The sequence below is a fragment of the Oryctolagus cuniculus genome, chromosome 13, assembly GCF_964237555.1.
Source record: "Oryctolagus cuniculus chromosome 13, mOryCun1.1, whole genome shotgun sequence".
Taxonomy (NCBI): domain Eukaryota; kingdom Metazoa; phylum Chordata; class Mammalia; order Lagomorpha; family Leporidae; genus Oryctolagus; species Oryctolagus cuniculus.
In genome coordinates, this window is record NC_091444.1 from 50,322,540 (window position 1) to 50,341,187 (window position 18,648).

The 18,648-nt window shown below is 53.1% G+C and overlaps 1 protein-coding gene and 1 long non-coding RNA gene across 4 annotated transcripts in view; one reads left to right on the forward strand and one right to left on the reverse strand.

The window, feature by feature from the left end:
- Positions 1–18,648, forward strand: part of CAPN9 (calpain 9) — a 44,964-nt gene that overhangs the window by 4,492 nt on the left and 21,824 nt on the right. The window contains exons 3-7 of the mRNA XM_070054954.1: positions 4,779–4,848; positions 9,032–9,150; positions 12,957–13,090; positions 16,142–16,310; positions 17,983–18,066. Of these exons, the coding sequence (XP_069911055.1) occupies positions 4,779–4,848; positions 9,032–9,150; positions 12,957–13,090; positions 16,142–16,310; positions 17,983–18,066 (576 nt within the window). The remainder of the gene's footprint in view (positions 1–4,778; positions 4,849–9,031; positions 9,151–12,956; positions 13,091–16,141; positions 16,311–17,982; positions 18,067–18,648) is intronic.
- LOC138844869 (uncharacterized) overlaps positions 14,676–18,648 on the reverse strand; it is a 38,517-nt gene continuing 34,544 nt past the window's right edge. For all 3 annotated transcript variants that reach the window (XR_011381273.1, XR_011381272.1, XR_011381271.1), the window contains one exon: positions 14,676–14,989. This is a non-coding gene — a long non-coding RNA (uncharacterized lncRNA). The remainder of the gene's footprint in view (positions 14,990–18,648) is intronic.

The window sequence follows — 18,648 nt, forward strand, 5'->3', positions numbered from 1 at the left end:
CCCCAAGCACCCTTGGTTGTCTTTCGTTCAAGGTTTAGGCTGTTTTCATACAACCCTCTGAGCAGCTGCCTGGGTTCCTCCTTAGAGCCCAACCCCTCTGTAAGGCCAGGGGCTGCTTTATCCTGTTCCCCACCACATCCTCAGATTCACACACCGGGGATCCTTTCTTTTTTGTAAAGATTGATGATTGATTGATTGTTTGGAATCGTGTGACAGAAAGAGCAGGAGAGACTGGGGGAAAGGGAAAAAGCGATCTTCCATCTAACTGGTTCACTCCCAATTGCTCATGACAGCCGGCACCGGGCCAGGCCAGAGCCAGAAGCTAGGAACTGCAGCCAGGTCTCCTACAAGGGTGACAGGGACTCAGATACTTGAGTCACCATCTGCTGCCTCCCGAGTACATTAGCAGGAAGCTGGATCTGCAGAGGAGTAGCCAGAACTGGAACCCGAAACTGTGAGGTGGGATGCAGGCCTCCCAAGTGGCAGCTTAACCACTGAGCTAGCAGTTACCGAGGCCTGGACAAATGTCGGTTACCAGGATCATCTCAATGCACCCACCCTAGAAGCTAGGGATCGTTAAGATCCCTCGGAGCCTTCGTTGGCAAACCTTTGCACTCGTTGGCAAACCGCCTCCTGATTGGGGAAGAGCACCTCTCGTGGGCCCTGAGAGCAGAGTGGTGGTGAGCAGAGCTGGTAGTGATAAAGCCCTCCGCCTCATTCCTGCAGGTAACAAAGGGGTCCCGCCCACCTAAGAACACCGCTTCTTCCAGTTAGGTGGTCGTCTTCCTGGACTCTGAGGCTTACCAGGGCTGCACTAAGGGCCACACTTGTGGAGGGAAGGGACGCGAACAGGATTGGGTTATGTGGTCCCATGAAGGTCTCAGCCAAGCCCTGGGCACTTTGGAGCTGGGCTGCTGCCTCCGAGTTGTCCCTGCTGTGTTTGGCCCCATTGATCAGGCCTCGGCTGCAGATACCCCTGAGATGTGTGGCCTTGGAGAGGCTCACTTCCCCACTAGCCAACCTGAAAGAGGCTACTGCTCCCAGCAGTGGGAGCAAGCCCTCCTCCCTGAAAGGAGCAGCACCCGACGGTGGCCACCACAGAGCCTCAGATGTCCCTTCCATAAAATGGGGACTGTGATGCGACTTGCCTTATCCAGTCACTGTGAGAATCAGCGGTGTGACTGCATGTCGAGCACGTAGAAGAGCGTTTGGCACATAAATAATAAGCGTTAGTCATGGTCATTTCCATGGTTGTGGTTGCAGCCTCACGCCAGTGGCGCCCACTCTGGGAGGGCCCCAGCCTCGCAGTCTGCATGGACATCATTTGGCTGTCGTGTACCTCTGTCGCTTACAATGTTGAAGTTGGCACTTCAAGGTAAAAGCTTGGCACAGGCCAAGGCCCTGGAGACCAGCCCAGGACTTTCAGAACCTCAGGCTGTCGTGTCTACTGCAACCTTCCTCTCAGCTCTAGCCCAAATGCTGGGGGAGGCCTGGACCCCAGGCTGGGGCCCAGACACTCAGGCCCCTCCACCAGCCCTTCCCGCTCTGCCCAGCCTTCTTTTTTTTTTTTACAGGCAGAGTGGACAGTGAGAGAGAGAGAGAGAGAGAGAAAGGTCTTCCTTTGCCGTTGGTTCACCCTCCAATGGCCGCCGCGGCAGGCGCACCGATCTGATTCAAAGCCAGGAGCCAGGTGCTTCTTCTGGTCTCCCATGGGGTGCAGGGCCCAAGCACTTGGGCCATCCTCCCCTGCACTCCCTGGCACCTGGAAGGGGGGCAACCGGGACTAGAACCTGGTCTGCTGGCACCGCAAGGCGGAGGATTAGCCTATTGAGCCACGGCGCCGGCTCTGCCCAGCCTTCTTATCTCTTCCTCATGGGCTCCACCCGGGGCTGGACAATCAATCCCTTATTTACCTTCACTCAGCTCTGCTGCTCGCTGCCCTTCCTGTGAATTCATCCTCAGAATCCGGCCTGCCCTTCGCTTTGTCTGCATCTCAGATTGTCCCCTGCGTCTGGTCCTCAAGCCCAGAGACAGAGAGGGAGTTGATGGCTTTGCATGGTCTCTTGTAGACTTCTGGAGAATCAGGAGCAAAGGGGCTGGGGCGGGGGCAATTCTTGCAGCGCGGAGGTGCAGGGTCTCTGGCAGGGGGGCAGGTGGCCGCAGGGAAATCCTAAGTACTGCCAGCCTCCTTTCCGGACGCCTCTGTGCTGAGGTGCTGGCTGCGCCCTGCTTGGCATTGGCACGGAGCACAGAGCTCGGCAAGTGCAGAGCTGCCATGGGGCGTGGGGCAGGGCTGCCCTCCCCGGCACCACCTGCTTGTCAAACACAGCTGTGCCTGGTGGAGCACAAAGCCACAGGCCATCAGAGGGTGCTGGGCAACCAGACTTGTTCTCAGGGCAGGGAGCACCCCGAGGAGGTGACCTGGGGATGGGACAGGGATGGGAGGCAGTCAGGCCTGGCCTGGAAGAAGGTGAGCTTCCGCCCGCAGTGGGTGTGGCCTGTACCAGGCCTTTTAGAAGAGAAGGAGACCAGATAAGAGACACACATGCGCTCCCTGTTCTGTTGCCAGGTCTTTACCGGGCTTTCCCGGAGCCCCCTTGGGACTCTGCCAGAAAGAAGACTAACCCTCACCCTTGGGTCTCCAGAGCCAGAAGCCCAAGTAACCCTTTTTCCTTTATGACGGGCCCAGGCCGTGCTCCTGCGTCATTAGCAACAGAAAACAAAGATGGGGGATGGGCAGCTTGCAGTCAAGGAGATTCCCAGGGCAGAGAGCTGAGCTGTGCGGTCCCGGTGCTCGGCCTCATCCAGGATGCACCAGCCTGGCGGTGACAGACCCTGGGCCACGTGGCCCTCCCAGGGCAGGTGCTGGCCATGTTGCTAATGACACAGGGGCACAGCCTGTGCCCACAGCCTATACGTGCCCGCTCTCGGCATGCCTCACAGTGGGCCCCGACACCCACAAGGGTTCTGCAGGGGACAAAGCACATTCAAACCACAACACTCCTTGTGACTCTTTGAGACCAGAGAAGATGTGAAGTCCTGGGAAGCTTGAGGGAGGCAGATCAGTGCACAGGGGTTCAGGGGCTCAGGGGCTCAGGGGAGGTGGAGCAGCACGAGCTCTTCCACCAGACAAACCCAGGAGAGGCTGACGGTGCTCTGCTTCGAGCTGGATGGAGCCTGTGCTGCCTGCCAGGCCTGTCATCTAGTCTCACAGTTCACTGCCTCCTCTCTCTGCACCCTCACACACAGAGAGAGAGGCAATGCACACACTCATGCACATGCACACACACAGATGCACACACATGCACACACAGACATACACATGCACACACACATGCACACATAGAAACATACACATGCACACACAGAGACATACACATGCGCACACACACAGACATACACACTCCTTTGCTGGGGTCTCTGCTAGCTGTTGGCTTCCCTAGAGGCCTCCCCAGCCACTCCAGTGAATGCAGCCCCACCCTACCCTCACTTCCCCTCCCAGGGCTTCCCTTGCTCGTGCTTGGGCTTGGTGTGTCTGCCCCTGGTCTCACGGAAGCTCCACCAGGCAGGTGACTTCCTCTTCTTGGCTCGGTCCATTGCTAGGAATGGAGCCTAAGAACTCGGAATAAATGTGCGAATAAATGTGCACTTTTCATATAATCACTTCCCAACACTGTTTGCCTAATGTTTAATACATATCTCTCCATATTATGTGTATATATAATACAGATCATATGAGGGCACTACAAAAAGCTCTTGGTAAATGGAATCAAAGAACAAATTTATTTTGGTGCAAAAAATTTTGAAATTCATGGTGTAGTTTTTTCATAATATGCATTTTGCATGAGCTTTTTTTGACAACCACCTCATATGCATGGATTTAAAATTTTTTGCACCAAAGCAAGTATATTTTAGTTCTACTTTCCATGAACTATTTTATCATATATATAAAATAATGCACAAATAAAATACATATAATGCACTTCAGTAAAGTTGTATGAGAAATGTGTGCACATCTGTATATATTACATATATGTTTATATATATTATATACTTACCTAAATACATCTCTAAAAAGCTGATTGGGGAGTGAGGATTTGTGTCTAATCCCAGGCACCAGCCTGTAGTGTATGTTCACCTCACCTCACCTCACCTCATTTTAAGATCACAAAGTTCACGGGTCGGGGAGCTGGGATTTGAACACTCAGCCCCTGCCTCCCAGTCCAGCGCCTGGGTAACAATGGGAACTCTCCGAGTGGGACTGATAGTCTGCTCTGCAGCCAGGCATGGTGGGAGGGGCTGATGGTTAGGAGTCAGGACCTTGTTCTCCCCAGGTTGGGACTGTCAAGAGAAGAGTGCAGGTGGCTGGGGCGCCAAGCGTGGAAACAAAACACACCCAGCCCAGGGGCCACTGGAGTTACACTCTTTTTTAAACAAAATTAATTAATTTATTTGAAAGGCAGATTACAGAGAGGCAGAGGCAGAGAGAGAAAGAGAGAGCTCTTCCATCCACTGGTTCACTCCCCAAATGGCCACAACACCTGGAGCTGGGCCAATCTGAAGCCAGGAGCCAGGAGCTTCTTCTGTGTCTCCCACACGGGTATAGGGGCCCAAGCACTTGGGCCATCTTCTACTACTTTCCCAGGCCATAGCTGGATTGGAAACGGAGCAGCCAGAACTTGAACCAGCGCCCATATGGGATGCTGGCACTGCAGGGAGTGGCTCTACCCACTACACCACAGTGCCAGCCCCTAGAGTAACACTCTTTGTTCTTCCAGGAAATCGTGACAAGCCCAGAGTTCATTCTTGGAGGGGCCACCAGGACTGACATCTGCCAGGGGGAGCTTGGTAAGTGTGGGAAGAGGGAGCTGGGATAGAGTGCCGTGGGGCCAGCAGGACAGGGCTGTGAGCTGCCAGTGCAGCGAGCAGCAGGCAGGAGCCCTGGGCTTGGGGGAGCAGCACCGCTACCCCTGCCACTTCCTCCTCCCCGATCTGTGGCCACTCCCCTCTGAATGGAGCCCAGCGGCCCCCAAGCTCCTGACACTCTCATTTCTCTGGGGAGGGGTGTGCCTGTTGCCTGGGGCACACAGCCTGAGCACAGTGGCACCCCACCCTGTGACTATAGCTTACGCCTGCACCGTGACCTCGCTCACCTGCCAGGCACTCTCCTAGGTGCGCGCTGCCTCCTTTCTCTTCCCAACAGCTCTCCCAACAAGGAAGTCAAGGCAGTCAGACTTCAAAGCAGACAGCCTCCCGCTGCAGATACCTCATCCCTGACTACTCTCCACGATGCCCCTCAGCTCACACTTGGGCAAATCCTCCACACCCTGAGCTACCCAGTTTCCCTCCACAATTGACCTGAGTGTGCACCCACACCAGCTAAATTGGGCCTTGCATTTCCAGATTTGGTCCAAAATTGGGCCAGGTCTACCTTTATATATCTATCGGGGGAGGGGTGGCAGAGAGACCTCCTTTAACAAATACTGGTGGAATCAGCCAGAGAGAGAAAGTGACTTGCACTAGAAGGCGTGCAAGCTTGTGCAGAACCTGGCTCCCCTGCAGCTGAGGGTCTCACTGCGGTCTCCTGGCAGCTCATGCTGGGACCTCCATGCTGACCGACTGAATGAGCCCAAACACAGAATCCAAGACTCACGCACCTACACTGATAATGATTAATTACGTAGGCAGATGGAGCCTTAGCCCATTTGTGCTGCTAGGCCAAAACACCTGAGACGGCAATTTATAAGGAACAGAAGCTCACTTCTCACAGTTCTGAAGGCTGGAAGTCTGGCATCAAGGCATGGAGAGGTTCAGCTGGATGAAATCCTGTTCTGATAGAGGGCATAGAAGTCTAAGTGGAAGGCCCAGTGTGGTGAAGGCTGTGTCCCCACGTGACAGAACCGCGCAAAAGCACATTGGGGGCCGGCGCTGCGGCTCAATAGGCTAATCCTCCACCTAGCGGCGCCGGCACACCAGGTTCTAGTCCCGGTCAGGGCACCGGATTCTTTCCCGGTTACCCCTTTTCCAGGCCAGCTCTCTGCTGTGGCCCAGGAAGGCAGTGGAGGATGGCCCAAGTGCTTGGGCCCTGCACCCCATAGGAGACCAGGATAAGCACCTGGCTTCTGGCTTCGGATCAGCGCGGTGCACCAGCCGCAGCACACCAGCCGTGGCAGCCACTGGAGGGTGAACCAACGGCAAAAGGAAGACCTTCCTCTCTGTCTCTCTCACTATCCACTCTGCCTGTCAAAAAAAAAAAAAAAAAAAAGCACATTGGGCCCTCCGTGTGAAGCCTCTTGCAAGAAGACCTCACTCCCGTTCCCAAGGGAGGAGCTTCATGATCTGTTCACCTGCTGAAGGCTTCTTAATACTATCACACTGATCATTTAGTCTCAGTCTGGGGGTGGGGGGACATATATAGAGCATGATTGACTGACTGATACATCCATAGGCATGTAGACAGATAACTGGATACACAGATGATCAATAGGTAGATAAGGAGGTAGGGGGATGGAGGAGAGCTAGATAGATAGACGGATAATAGAGGAAAGGTGATAGATGCATAGATATGCATAGACACATAGATAGGGTAGACAGATGTGTGGGTGAATGACAGATAGATGTGAAAATACATAAGAAGGTAGGCAAGTAGATCGACGATAGATGTTAAATGATGGATAGATAGATGATGCATAAATAAAATTGCATGTTCTAGAAACAACTGGACTTTTCAAAAATTTGCCCTCAGGCAGTCTTCAGCTGCCAGGTTGAGCCTTCTCCTGGAAATCGTTCCTGTCCCTCCCTACCCCTCCCACTCCTCTACCCCTTCTCACCTGCCCCAGGGCCCCACATTGCCATGTGATAGAAAATCATTGTGCCGATCTGTTTTCCAAAATTCTGGCTTGTGACACGGGTGTGAACTTATATATGGAATTACACTTTATACTTCCCCTTAGTAGAACATTAATTCTAAGTATTATTTTGTTATATCCAAATATAGTACAGAGCAGGTGGACAATTTATGCAAAGTAGCAATGAAATGATCCCCTGTGAGCTCTCACCACCCGCAAGAACAACTAGGTGCCACCAGCACCTCTGCTGTGCTCCTCCGGTCAATGCCCTGAAGCCATCACGCAGCTGGCCACTGGACAAACTGACCTGCAGAGACCAGTTCCTCTTGGGCCCAGCACTGGGTGGCCAGCCCTGCTCGCTGCCCAGGCCCTGCAGGGAGAAAAGCTGTCTTGTTCCTTGGCTGGTTGTTCAATTCTTGTGAATTTTGCAAATAACATGAGCTTCTAAGCCTGCTCCTTGGAGGCTCAGAGCAGTTCCAGCCGAACAGACTTGAGATGGGTTCCCAGGCCGGAAACAGACATGTATTTCCCTCAAGTGGGCACAGCTGTGAGCTGGAGGAGAGGTTGGGGTCATCTCAGGACAGGGTGATTCTATCAGACTCGGCCTGGTCCTGACTGCCCTTGACCTGAACGCAGTGTCTTTGCATCCTGGCCTGGCACAGTGTCTGCCACCAACAAACCACTCACTAACGTTTGTTGAAGCAATGCTCCTGCAAGCCCGCAGTCCAAGTCACCCCCCACTGGCAGCTCCCAAAGCTAACTGGAGGCTTCCACGGACCAGAGGATGCATTAGGACCGAATCCATGTGTGCCTCAGTTATGGCTGGGCTGGCACACACCCTGTGGGAGACACCTTGGAGAGAACCAGGACAGAGTGACTCAATGGTAGCTCTCCTGACCCTGGCCCCCGTGAGCCTCCCTTGCTTGTGTACAACCAGAAAATGTTCATATTACAGTGTCCCCACGCTGTGGGACCCAGCACTCTGAGGAAACCGAGTGGGACGTTAGTATTGTTTACTGAACACACAGACATCCGGATAAAGCCCAGAGACCCTGTGGGATAAGCGGACAGACCCAGGATCTGCTCACACACCTTCCAGGGGTAGCATCCAGAACGCTGCAAGGCTCTTCCTGGACGCTTGGTCCATTCCCAGTGCGGGCAGAGGAACGCTCTGGGAGTCCAGTACCATACAGAGGAGACGCTGCTGGATGCTCGACTCCACTTTTTTTTTTATTTTTTTTTATTTTTTGACAGGCAGAGTGGACAGTGAGAGAGAGAGACAGAGAGAAAGGTCTTCCTTTGCCGTTGGTTCACCCTCCAATGGCCGCTGCGGCCAGCGCAGGAGCCAGGTGCTTCTCCTGGTCTCCCATGGGGTACAGGGCCCAGGCACTTGGGCCATCCTCCACTGCACTCCTGGGCCACAGCAGAGAGCTGGCCTGGAAGAGGGGCAACCGGGACAGAATCCGGTGCCCCGACAGGGACTAGAACCCGGTGTGCCGGCGCTGCTAGGAGGAGGACGACTCCACTTTTTAGTCTTCCTCCAGAGGTGTAGCCGTGTAGACACAGCTGGGGAGTTCCATAGGTTAATAATTCTGAAAAAGCCGAGATATTTGGAAGCAAATGGAGCTGCCACCAAGCTGCTGCACTCTGTATAACTGCTCTCTGTAACCACTGAGGCCTACACCTGGGGAGTCTGGAGCGTGGGGGCGGGGCGGGGCGGGGCGGAGGAGCATCCACAGCGGGTGTTTCCAAGTGCCCTCCCCAGCTTCTGCTAAGAGCCAGCTGGGGCTGCAGCCATGAAACGCATGCTCGCTCAGCCCACGCGGACACCAACCCTGCAGCCTCGGTTGCCTGGAGGGGAAGTTGCTGGAATGTCACAGACGTGGTGCGTAACGGAGCCTTGTCTGAAACTCACGCAGGCGAAGTCCCCAACACTGCCAAGGAGGCAGCGCTGTCTCTGCTGGGTTGGGCAGGGGAAGAGCAGGCGAGGGAGGCTGAAAGGAAGGCAGAGGCCCTTGCTGGTGTCCTGTCCACTTTCTAAATGCAGAAAAGATGTGGCCACGCCTAGAACATCCACCCACACACACACACACACACACACACGCATCTCTCTCTGGCACACAGCTTCCCCATTTGCTGTGAATTAGCACTGAAAACCCTGATTTCTGACTTACATTTTGCAGGAGACTGCTGGCTACTGGCTGCCATTGCCTCCCTCACACTTAATGAAAAAGCGCTGGCCAGAGTGGTCCCCCAGGAGCAAAGCTTTGGCCCTGGTTATGCTGGGATATTCCATTTCCAGGTAAGGGGGAGCCCTGGGCCTGTGGATTTGCTTCTCTGGGGCCCAGCAAGATACTATGTGCATCTCTGCACTGCCTGGTGGCCCTGAAAGGAAGGCGACCATGCCTGTGTGAGAGGCAGGTTCCTAAGACACACCAAAACGACACGTTGTCAGAGACTAGCATCTAAATGCATCAGAGCACGGACAGCATTGCACGGGAAACCCTCTAGCAGGCGCACAGTAAAGCTGCAAGTGACACGTGGCGGCTCCAGAGGTCCGTCCGTCATATTTTTATTTGCAATTTCTTGTGTTCAGTGCATAAATTGCCTAAAAGATTTATACCTCTGGGGGAACTGGATTATTTTTCATAAACAGAGAAGTCCTTCTTACTGATGACATTTAAATTTGAAGATCTTGAATGAGCTGAAAAAATAAAAACTAAGAGAAACACAGAGACAATGTCTCCTGGAATCCATGTGACCCACTGCTGAGCCACAAGCAGCCAAGGTTTGCCTTCCGTCTGCTCTCCCCCCACCCCCAGTCCTTATGCAGTACAGCACCCACCAGGTATACATATATATATACACCTACATAATTTTTATTTACTAATATTTGTTTAAAATGAGAGAGTCAGAGAGATCTTCCATCTGCTGTTTCACTCAACTGCCCACAACAGCAGCAGGGCTGCACTCTGTGAGTCCAGGTCTCTTACATGGGTGGTAGTGTCCCAAGTACTTGAGCCATCACCTGCAGTCCCCCAGGGTAGTCCACCAGGGTGTGCATTAGCAGAATGTTGGAATCGGAAGTGGAGCCAGGACTCAACCCCAAGCACTCCAGTCTGGGTTGCAGGCATCCCAAGGGGCATCTTTTTTTTTTTTTTTTTTTTTTTTTTTTTGACAGGCAGAATGGACAATGAGAGGGAGATAGACAGAAAGGTCTTCCTTTACTGTTGGGTCACCCTCCAATGGCCGCCGCAGCCGGCGCGCTGCAGCCAGCGCACCGCGCTGATCCGATGGCAGGAGCCAGGTACTTATCCTGGTCTCCCATGGGGTGCAGGGCCCAAGGACTTAGGCCATCCTCCATTGCACTCCCTGGCCACAGCAGAGACCTGGCCTGGAAGAGGGGCAACCGGGACAGAATGCGGCGCCCCGACCGGGACTAGAACCCGGTGTGCCGGCGCCGCAGGCAGAGGATTAGCCTAGTGAGCCGTGGCATCGGCCCCAAGGGGCATCGTAACCACCACCCCATGCACCTGCCGACTCCCGAGATATTGACGCCTGCCCTTTGTCCTTGCTGAAGTGTCGTCCTCAGGCAGTCAGCTCAGTGAGCCTGGGCCTTCACACACTAGTCTGAAAAAGCAGAGACTGGAAGCCAACTGTGGCCTTTTGCAGAGCTGGACAGGTCACACTAGGAGGCGGTCACCGCGCCAGGCCTGCCCCCAGCCCAGGCCCCTCATACACTGCCCAGCACTTGGGGCCAGCCCTGTCCCTCTGTCTCTGAGCCTGCAGGTGGTAAGCAGAGCACCCTCGATTCCGGTCCTGACAGCACATGCGTGTTTCACTGGCTGAGCCAAAATGGCAGACAGGAAGGGTAGAGCTCAGGGAGGTCACGCCCACGGCCAGCGCTCAGGCCTCCTGTGTCTGCTGGGGGAAGAGCCACTCTGGAGCCCAGCAAAACCATTCCTGCTCTCCCACGGACCTGCACCTGCCTAGCGGGCACCCTGCTCTCCTCTGCCCACAACCCTGGCTTTAGATGCTCCAGCATCTGGCTCAGCACAGAGACTCTAAAACATGCCAGGGAGCCAGGAATGGGGGCATCAGACTCAGAACATCCAGGTCACCGCCACCTGGCCAGGTGTCCCCCTGGGTCCTGCGGAATGTCACGGCTGGGAGGGCCCCTGGCAGTGTCATGGTTTTCACTTTACCGAATCTCAGGGTGGGGAAAGTGGCTGATCCAAGCTCACAAACCAATAAATAGCTAAAGCAAGCCTGGAAGACAGGAGCCTTGGCTAAGCACTGGGCTACGCTGCCTCTGACCAACTGGGGGCTGGCCCTGTGGGTGCCTGTCGTCCCACGATGGCAACACAACGCTCCACATTCTTCCCTCCTAAACTCCCCGGGAGGTAGAGCATTGGAAACAAATCCCTTCCATCGCTTCTGTCTCTCAGCTTCAGGGCAGGTTCGTGGTGACTTGGGGTCAGCAGAGCCATTTCTCTGTCACCCCCAGGCCCACTGAGCCTAGCCCTCCCCAAGCCCTGAGTGCCCTTCCCCCAACCTTCCCCAATCCCCCACCCCACCCCACCCCCCCGCACAGTGCCCAGGCATGGACCTTAGGCACCTGTCCCAACAGTGCCTCTGCTGAACTTGAAGCCACAAATGGCCCCGAGAACCTGAAGGGATGGTGTGTTAGGAGGCAAGGTGCCAGGTGAAGCCCCCTAGTGGGAGTCACCTTGGGCAGATGGCTGGAAGTTTCCTTAAAACAGAGTAGAACCCCAGCCACAGCCTGGCCAGGCCTGATTGAGCTTGATGACAAGAGATGCTCAGGATGCCATGGCAACACTGTTACAATAAATGGCTCCAGAGGCTTGGTGCCAGCCTTCCTGTTTTGCCCTTCTCTTTTTCTCACCTGTTATTATTACCCTGGGCTCTCCTTCAGGCCAACCAAACCAGAAGGAATGGGGAGGAGACAGTCTCTGCAGGTCCAGAGAAGTGCAGAGAAACTCTGCATAGTCCTTGTGCACACCCCCCGCCTCCTGTGGACCCCACACAAGCTCTCAGAGGTGCACACACACGTGTATCCACACGCAAACACACAAAAGTGCTCTGGTACACGTGTGAGCAAATGCAGATACTTGCACGTGTGCAATGCACACATATGTACATGCCTGTGCACCCATGTGTTTGTGTACACGCACACTAATGCACACACACACATATACACCCCTATTCACACCTATCCACACTCCCCTCACATCTCCAACGGGCACCCTCCAGCCCGCAGGAAAGCTGAGTCCACCCTGTTCTCTTTGTGTGAGTGGCCAAAAAAATCAGTCTTAGGGCTCCACCTACAGGCAAGGAGTGGACTCAAGGTAGAATCCAAAACTGGGTGGGATAACTGGGCCTCAGACCCCACACTAGCATCCCCACCCCCTACCAAAAAGGCTTTCCTATGAAGAAGAAAACCCATTCAAAGCACCATAGAGTGTCTACATGTAACTGCTGCCTGCCACCCCTGGCTTCAGTAGGCTGACTTTGAGCCCTGGAGTAGACATAAATGGTGGGTAGAAAGCTCAACACAAGAACCAGTGGGCAGGAGCTGGCACTGTGGCATAGCAGGTAAAGCCACCGCCTGCAGTGCCAGCATCCCATAGGGGCACCGGTTCAAGTTCTGGCTACTCTATTTCCGATCCAGCTATGGCCTGGGAAAGCAGTAGAAGACGGCCCAAGTCCTTGGACCCCTGCATCCATGTGGGAGACCCAGAAGAAGCTCCCGGCTCCTGGCTTTGGATTGGCACAGTTCTGGCTATTTTGGCTATTTGGGGAGTGAACCAGCCGATAGAAGATTTCTCTCTCTCTCTCTCTCTCTCTCTCTCTCTGCCTCTGCCTTTCTGTAATACTGCCTAACAAATAATTAAATCTTAAAAAAAAAAAAGAGGGGGCCGAGTCCAGGCAGCCCCATCGTGGAAACCCTATGTGATTTTCCTCGGGACTGCAAGGAGAGTTTGCTCAGTGGGGAACGAAGGCAGGGCAGGGTAAATGTTTGCGCGTGGGGCCCACACCTCCCAGGTGGCTCACTCTTGTGCCTTCTGTCTCCACCCTGGGCAACAGTTTTGGCAGCACAGCGAGTGGCTGGATGTGGTCATTGATGACCGACTGCCCACCTTCAGGGGCCGCTTGGTTTTCCTGCACTCCGTGGAGCACCGTGAGTTCTGGGGCGCATTGCTGGAAAAGGCCTACGCCAAGTGAGTACCAGCATCCCCTTTGGGAAAGCCTGGCCGCCACACCCCCGTGTCCCAGACAGCTCTCTAGGAGGGGGGACCAAGGCTCTGAGCGAGCAGGTGAGACCCACTGGGGCCTGCCTTCGCGGACCTGGATAGGGTTGCTAATGGGAAGAACAGCTTTCCTCTTATGGCCTAGGTGTGCCCGTGGGTGCAGGGGCCGCACACGTCCCCTTCACCTCCCTGAGTCACGTTTCTTGGCTTTGGGGACCTGGCGGAAGGATAGTTGGGAGTGCATGTGGCAGGCAGTTGTGGCTGTGCCAGCAATGCTTGGTTCTTCCCACTTCCCATGAGACACTGCCACGGCTCAAACATGTGAACTATTACCCATCATCCCTCTTTCGGAATTCTTGGGTAAAAACTCAGGTCCACACAAACACCTTCACATGAATGCCTACAGTGCTGTTACTCATAGCTGCAAAAAACTGGAAGGAAAAGATGAGTGGGTAAACTATAGTACATTTATTCAATGGAATACTCTTCAAAGATAAGCAGAAATGAACCTCACATGCATGTCGCTAAGAAAGAAAGAAGTCAGCCTGGAAAGGCTGCATACCATATGAGCCCAAACATATGACATTCTGGAAAAGGCAAACCTATGAAGACAGCAAACAGATCAATGGTTGCCAAGGTTTGGGGGCGGGGAGGGGAAGTGTCGGGAGGAGGAGCAGGTGGAACACAGCTGTTGCCCGTTTCTTACAGCTGTGAAACTATTCTGTATGATACTGTAGAGGTGGCCACATGTTGATAGGCATTTACCAAATCTGAAGAATTTTATAGCATGGCGAGTGGACGTCAGCTAGGAGGGTGCGGAGTCGTAGGATGAAACGCAGGCTGTGACAGACGACCTAACTGTATTACAAAACATGAAGCAACCTCACCGAGGGGAAGGGAGAGAAAGATGTGGACCTGTGTAGCTCTGGAAAGGAGTGGAGTCTGTAAGGTCACTAGTGAAAGAAATCGTACACAAAATCGTCTCTCAGAGACTGCAAGAGAGCAACCCTGCCACAATTACATGTGCATCCCAAACGGAACAATCGAAGAAATGGTGGCAGATGGTGGGATCCAGGTTTCTCAGAGTTGGAATGGGAGGCTCAAGATAACCAGGAGGTGGTGGCCAGAACGATCCATTTGTTAATGGGTGAGAACTGAGGAGTCCACGATGAACTTGGACTGACCTTGATAGAGACCGTACATACCTGTATACACATGGACTGCTGTACACACTCATTGGATACTCCTCGATTTGTCAACTGAGAAGACCTAGAAGTAACGGTAACCCATAGCAACAGCACACCTACTTCCCAAACCTTAGTTCTCCAGGGAAAGGGACCAGGGCTCCTCGGAGATAAGGCTTGTTCCAGGACTGGGGCAGGAGGTGCACTAAATAAACTCAGAGCATCTTGCAGTGCCTTAAAGTGAGAACACATACACTCACACACACACAACTGCACACACCCGCACACACACATCCCACACAGTCACACACACACAAACACTGCAGGCAACTAAAGGGACTTCCAATAACCAAAGTTAGAGCAGAACAAAATTTTTTTTAAATTACTTCTTTATTTTAAAGGCAGATTTACAGAGAGAGGGAGGGAGAGACACAGAGAGAGAGAGATCTTCGGTCCACTGGTTCACTCCCCAGATGGTCCCCCTGAAGCCTGGAGCCAGAAACTTCCTCCAGGTCTCCACTGTGGGTGCAGGGGCCCAGACACTTGGGCCACCCTCTGCTGCTTTCCCAGGCCATTAGCAGGGAGCTGGATCAGAAATGGAACAGCTGATATTTTAACTGGCATTGCAGGCAGTGGCTTCAGTCAGCTGTGCCACAACGCGGGCCCCAACAGCAGAACAATTTGACTAAGAGAATAAACAAAATGGTATTGGATTATAAAGCAAAAAAACAGCAAGTATCTATGAGTCTATATTGATTTTAATAAGTGATTGAATAAATAAATGGGAGCGAAAAAAATCTCCCATGCAGAATAATTCCAAATAAATTGTGTTTATATTCCACACACTTGATCTTAGCCAAAAGGTCGAGAAGCAATATTTATATTCCAACCACACAAAGTAAAGCGAACTCCACGCTGCTGAGACGTGCGTGGCACATGGTGACTTCCCTCCAATGAGCAGGATGGCAAGCAGGGGGAGGAGCTGCTTTTCACGGGGAACCACGCATCCATAACGCATGCAGGCGACCGGGGCCAGCATCAGCAGTGGTCAGTCATGGTGGCATCGTGTGTCCTTAAGATGACGTCATGAGGACGCCTTACCTCCGTAGCCTTCTTCCCCAAAACCGGTGTGAAAAGCATCAGGTATATTCCAAGAGAGAGGTATGCGACAAAATACCCGACCAGGATTCCCAAACCTATCAGCGTCCTCAAAAACAAGGAAAATCCGAGCCATCGTCACAGCCAAGAGGAGCCCCTGGTGGCCTGGGTGGGATCCCGGAGGGGGAAAAGGACGTGGGGTAAAAACCGAGAGGCTCTGAAGAAACCGTGGCTTCAAGCAGCAACAGCCAACAGAATCAGTCATTGTGGCGGCGCTGGGGGACGCAGGTGGTGGTGGGAACACCACACACTTGTCTATAAGCTCTAAGTTGAGACTTTCATTTCAGTATTCAAGCAGAGGATGTCAGATATCCCATATTCATAAAAGAGATGGCCATGGCTGCATGAGTCCAGAGAAGAGGGGTCAGGTCCTCGACGTTCCGGGCGCACATCCTTCTAACACTGCCGTGGTGGGCCCCACCTCGGAGAGAGGTCAGAGAGAGAGGCACACATTCAAACTGGGGCGGGGGGCTCAACTCTCACCCCGCTGCAGATAAGAGACTTGAGGCATCAAGGAAGCAACAGGCTCTTGCTCCTGGAGCGCCTTAGTGCCTGATTCCTACACCCCAGCCTAACCACGTCCCAGGACACCGTTCTGGCTTAGAAAAACTGGCTGAGGGGTGCCCCCTGGTGGCCTCGCCGCTTCCCTGCTGCAGCCGCCATGCTTCTGTCCTTGCAGGCTGAATGGGAGCTACGAAGCTCTGAAGGGTGGCAGCACCATCGAGGCCATGGAGGACTTCACTGGGGGTGTGGCAGAGAACTTCCTAACTAAAGAGGCCCCGGAGAATTTCTATGAGATTCTGGAGAAGGCCTTGAAGAGGGGCTCCCTGATGGGCTGCTCCATTGATGTAAGTCTAAGTCCTGCTGACTTTCATTCCAGGTTGTACAGGGCTGCAGGAGTCCTGGCCCCTTGAAAGGAGGGGTGTAACCATTGTGGGGAGGGGTCAGTGTTTATTTCTTTTTCATTAAAACATATGTTCTTATTTAATATTTTTCAAATCACACAGGTAGGATACACTTGCTCTATCAGGTGGAATAATCCCAAGACATACAAAGGCACATTGTGCCTCTCTCTCCCCATCATTTCCTGTGTCTCTCTCCCCACCACTTCCTGTGCTCCCTTCTCCAGTCCTACCACCCTACCACAAGACCATGGCCACCTGGCCTGTACCCTTCACACATTCTCTCTCTCTCTCTTTTAATATTTTTATTTATTTATTTGAAAGTCAGAGTTACACAGAGAGAGAAGGAGAGGCAGAGAGAGAGAGAGGTCTTCCATCTGCTGTTCACTCCCCAATTGGCTGCAACAGCTGGAGCTACACTGATCCCAAGCCAGGAGCCAGGAGCTTCTTCCGGGTCTGCCACACAGTGCAGGGGCCCAAGGACTTGGGCCGTCTTCCACTGCTTTTCCAGGCCATAGAAGAGAGCTGGATTGGAAATGGAGCAGCCGGGACTCAAACCGGCGTCCATGTGGGATGCCAGCACTGCAGGCAGCAGCTTTACTCATTATATCATGGCACTGGCCCCCATATCTCTCTCTTGTTCCTCAAACAGGCACACTTGTCTACACACAAACACGGGAGTAGGTTGCTTTGATTTTACTAAAATGGAATTTTACTATATAGTTTTCTCAAACTTGGGGTTTTTTAAATCTCATACACTGTGAAAAAACATCTCGTCACTTGACAGACATCTAACAGCAGTTTTCTTATTACTGCATGCATATATATGTACAAATTTACCTCATTATGTTTTTTTGTTTGTTGTTTGTTTGTTTTGACAGGCAGAGTGGACAGTGAGAGAGAGAGAGACAGAGAGAAAGGTCTTCCTTTGCCGTTGGTTCACCCTCCAATGGCCGCCGCGGCCAGCGCACCGCGCTGATCTGATGGCAGGAGCCAGGTACTTCTCCTGGTCTCCCATGGAGTGCAGGGCCCAAGGACTTGGGCCATCCTCCACTGCACACCCGGGCCACAGCAGAGAGCTGGCCTGGAAGAGAGGCAACCGGGACAGAATCTGGTGCCCCGACCGGGACTAGAACCCGGTGTGCCGGCACCGCAAGGCGGAGGATTAGCCTAGTGAGCCGCGGCGCCGGCCCTCATCTATGTTTTTAAAATTTATTCCTGTTTTTGAGTTTTTAACCAAATTCTTCATTTCCTCTGCATTTTCAAGTTTGTGACACACAGTCACACGTCACATGTTACATACGTCTTAGTATCTCTAATGTGTGTGATTGCGTCCTCTCTCTCCTGCTCTACCACGTGACAGTAATGGTCACGTTGTTTTGTGTGGGGAGTCCCTGCTACCATTGAGGGTTTGCATGCTCTAGAAAGAGACTGGTCTTGCTCTCACTAATAACCATCCAAGAGATGTCCTGTGTGTCCAATGTACATGGCGCGTGCATGTGGCCAACATGGGGGGGGGGGCAGGAGGGGCTGGTGATGTGACGGGCGGGGCATGGCACTGACTCTGGGGAGGCTTGTCTTCGATAGTGGGTCTGACACTGCTCTTCTCCTGTTTTAGACCAGAAATGCTACAGAATCAGAAGCCCGGACACCTTTTGGTCTTATTAAGGGTCACGCCTACACTATAACAGGGATTGATCAGGTAGGTGATGTGAACCCCTACTGTCGGGTACAGGGAAAGACCTGACAGTGCTGGTCCCTCATGCATGAACTAGCGCATAGCGGTCTAAACTGACTTTGATACATTTTGGGAACTGTCACCTTTGAAGGAGGCAGGCTGGATTCAACATAGCAATCCAGGAGAGAGAGGGGAGAGAGGGGAGAGAGGAGAGAGAGAGAGAAAGAGAGAGAGAGAAACCATGTAATATCACCATGGCACCAAACTTCTTTAGCAGGTGTGGAAGCCTGGTGCTCATTTCTTTCTCGTAGTTCTTTTTTTTCCCCAGTTCCGTGTCAGTCTGGGGTTACTCAGGATTCTCCAGAGACAGAAACAGCACTAATAGGTTTGTTGGATGGACTTGCAATTATGGAGGCTGGAAAGTGCCGTGATCTGGCCCCTGTAAGCTAGAGGCCCAGAAAAGCCCATTGCTTAATTCTAGTCTGAGTCGGAAGTGAAGGTCTGAGAACCAGGAAAGTCAGGGATGTGTCTCTCCCTCAGGGCCAGCAAAGACTCAGGTCCCGGCTCCAACAGTCGGGCATACCGTGAATTCTCCCAGCCTCTGCC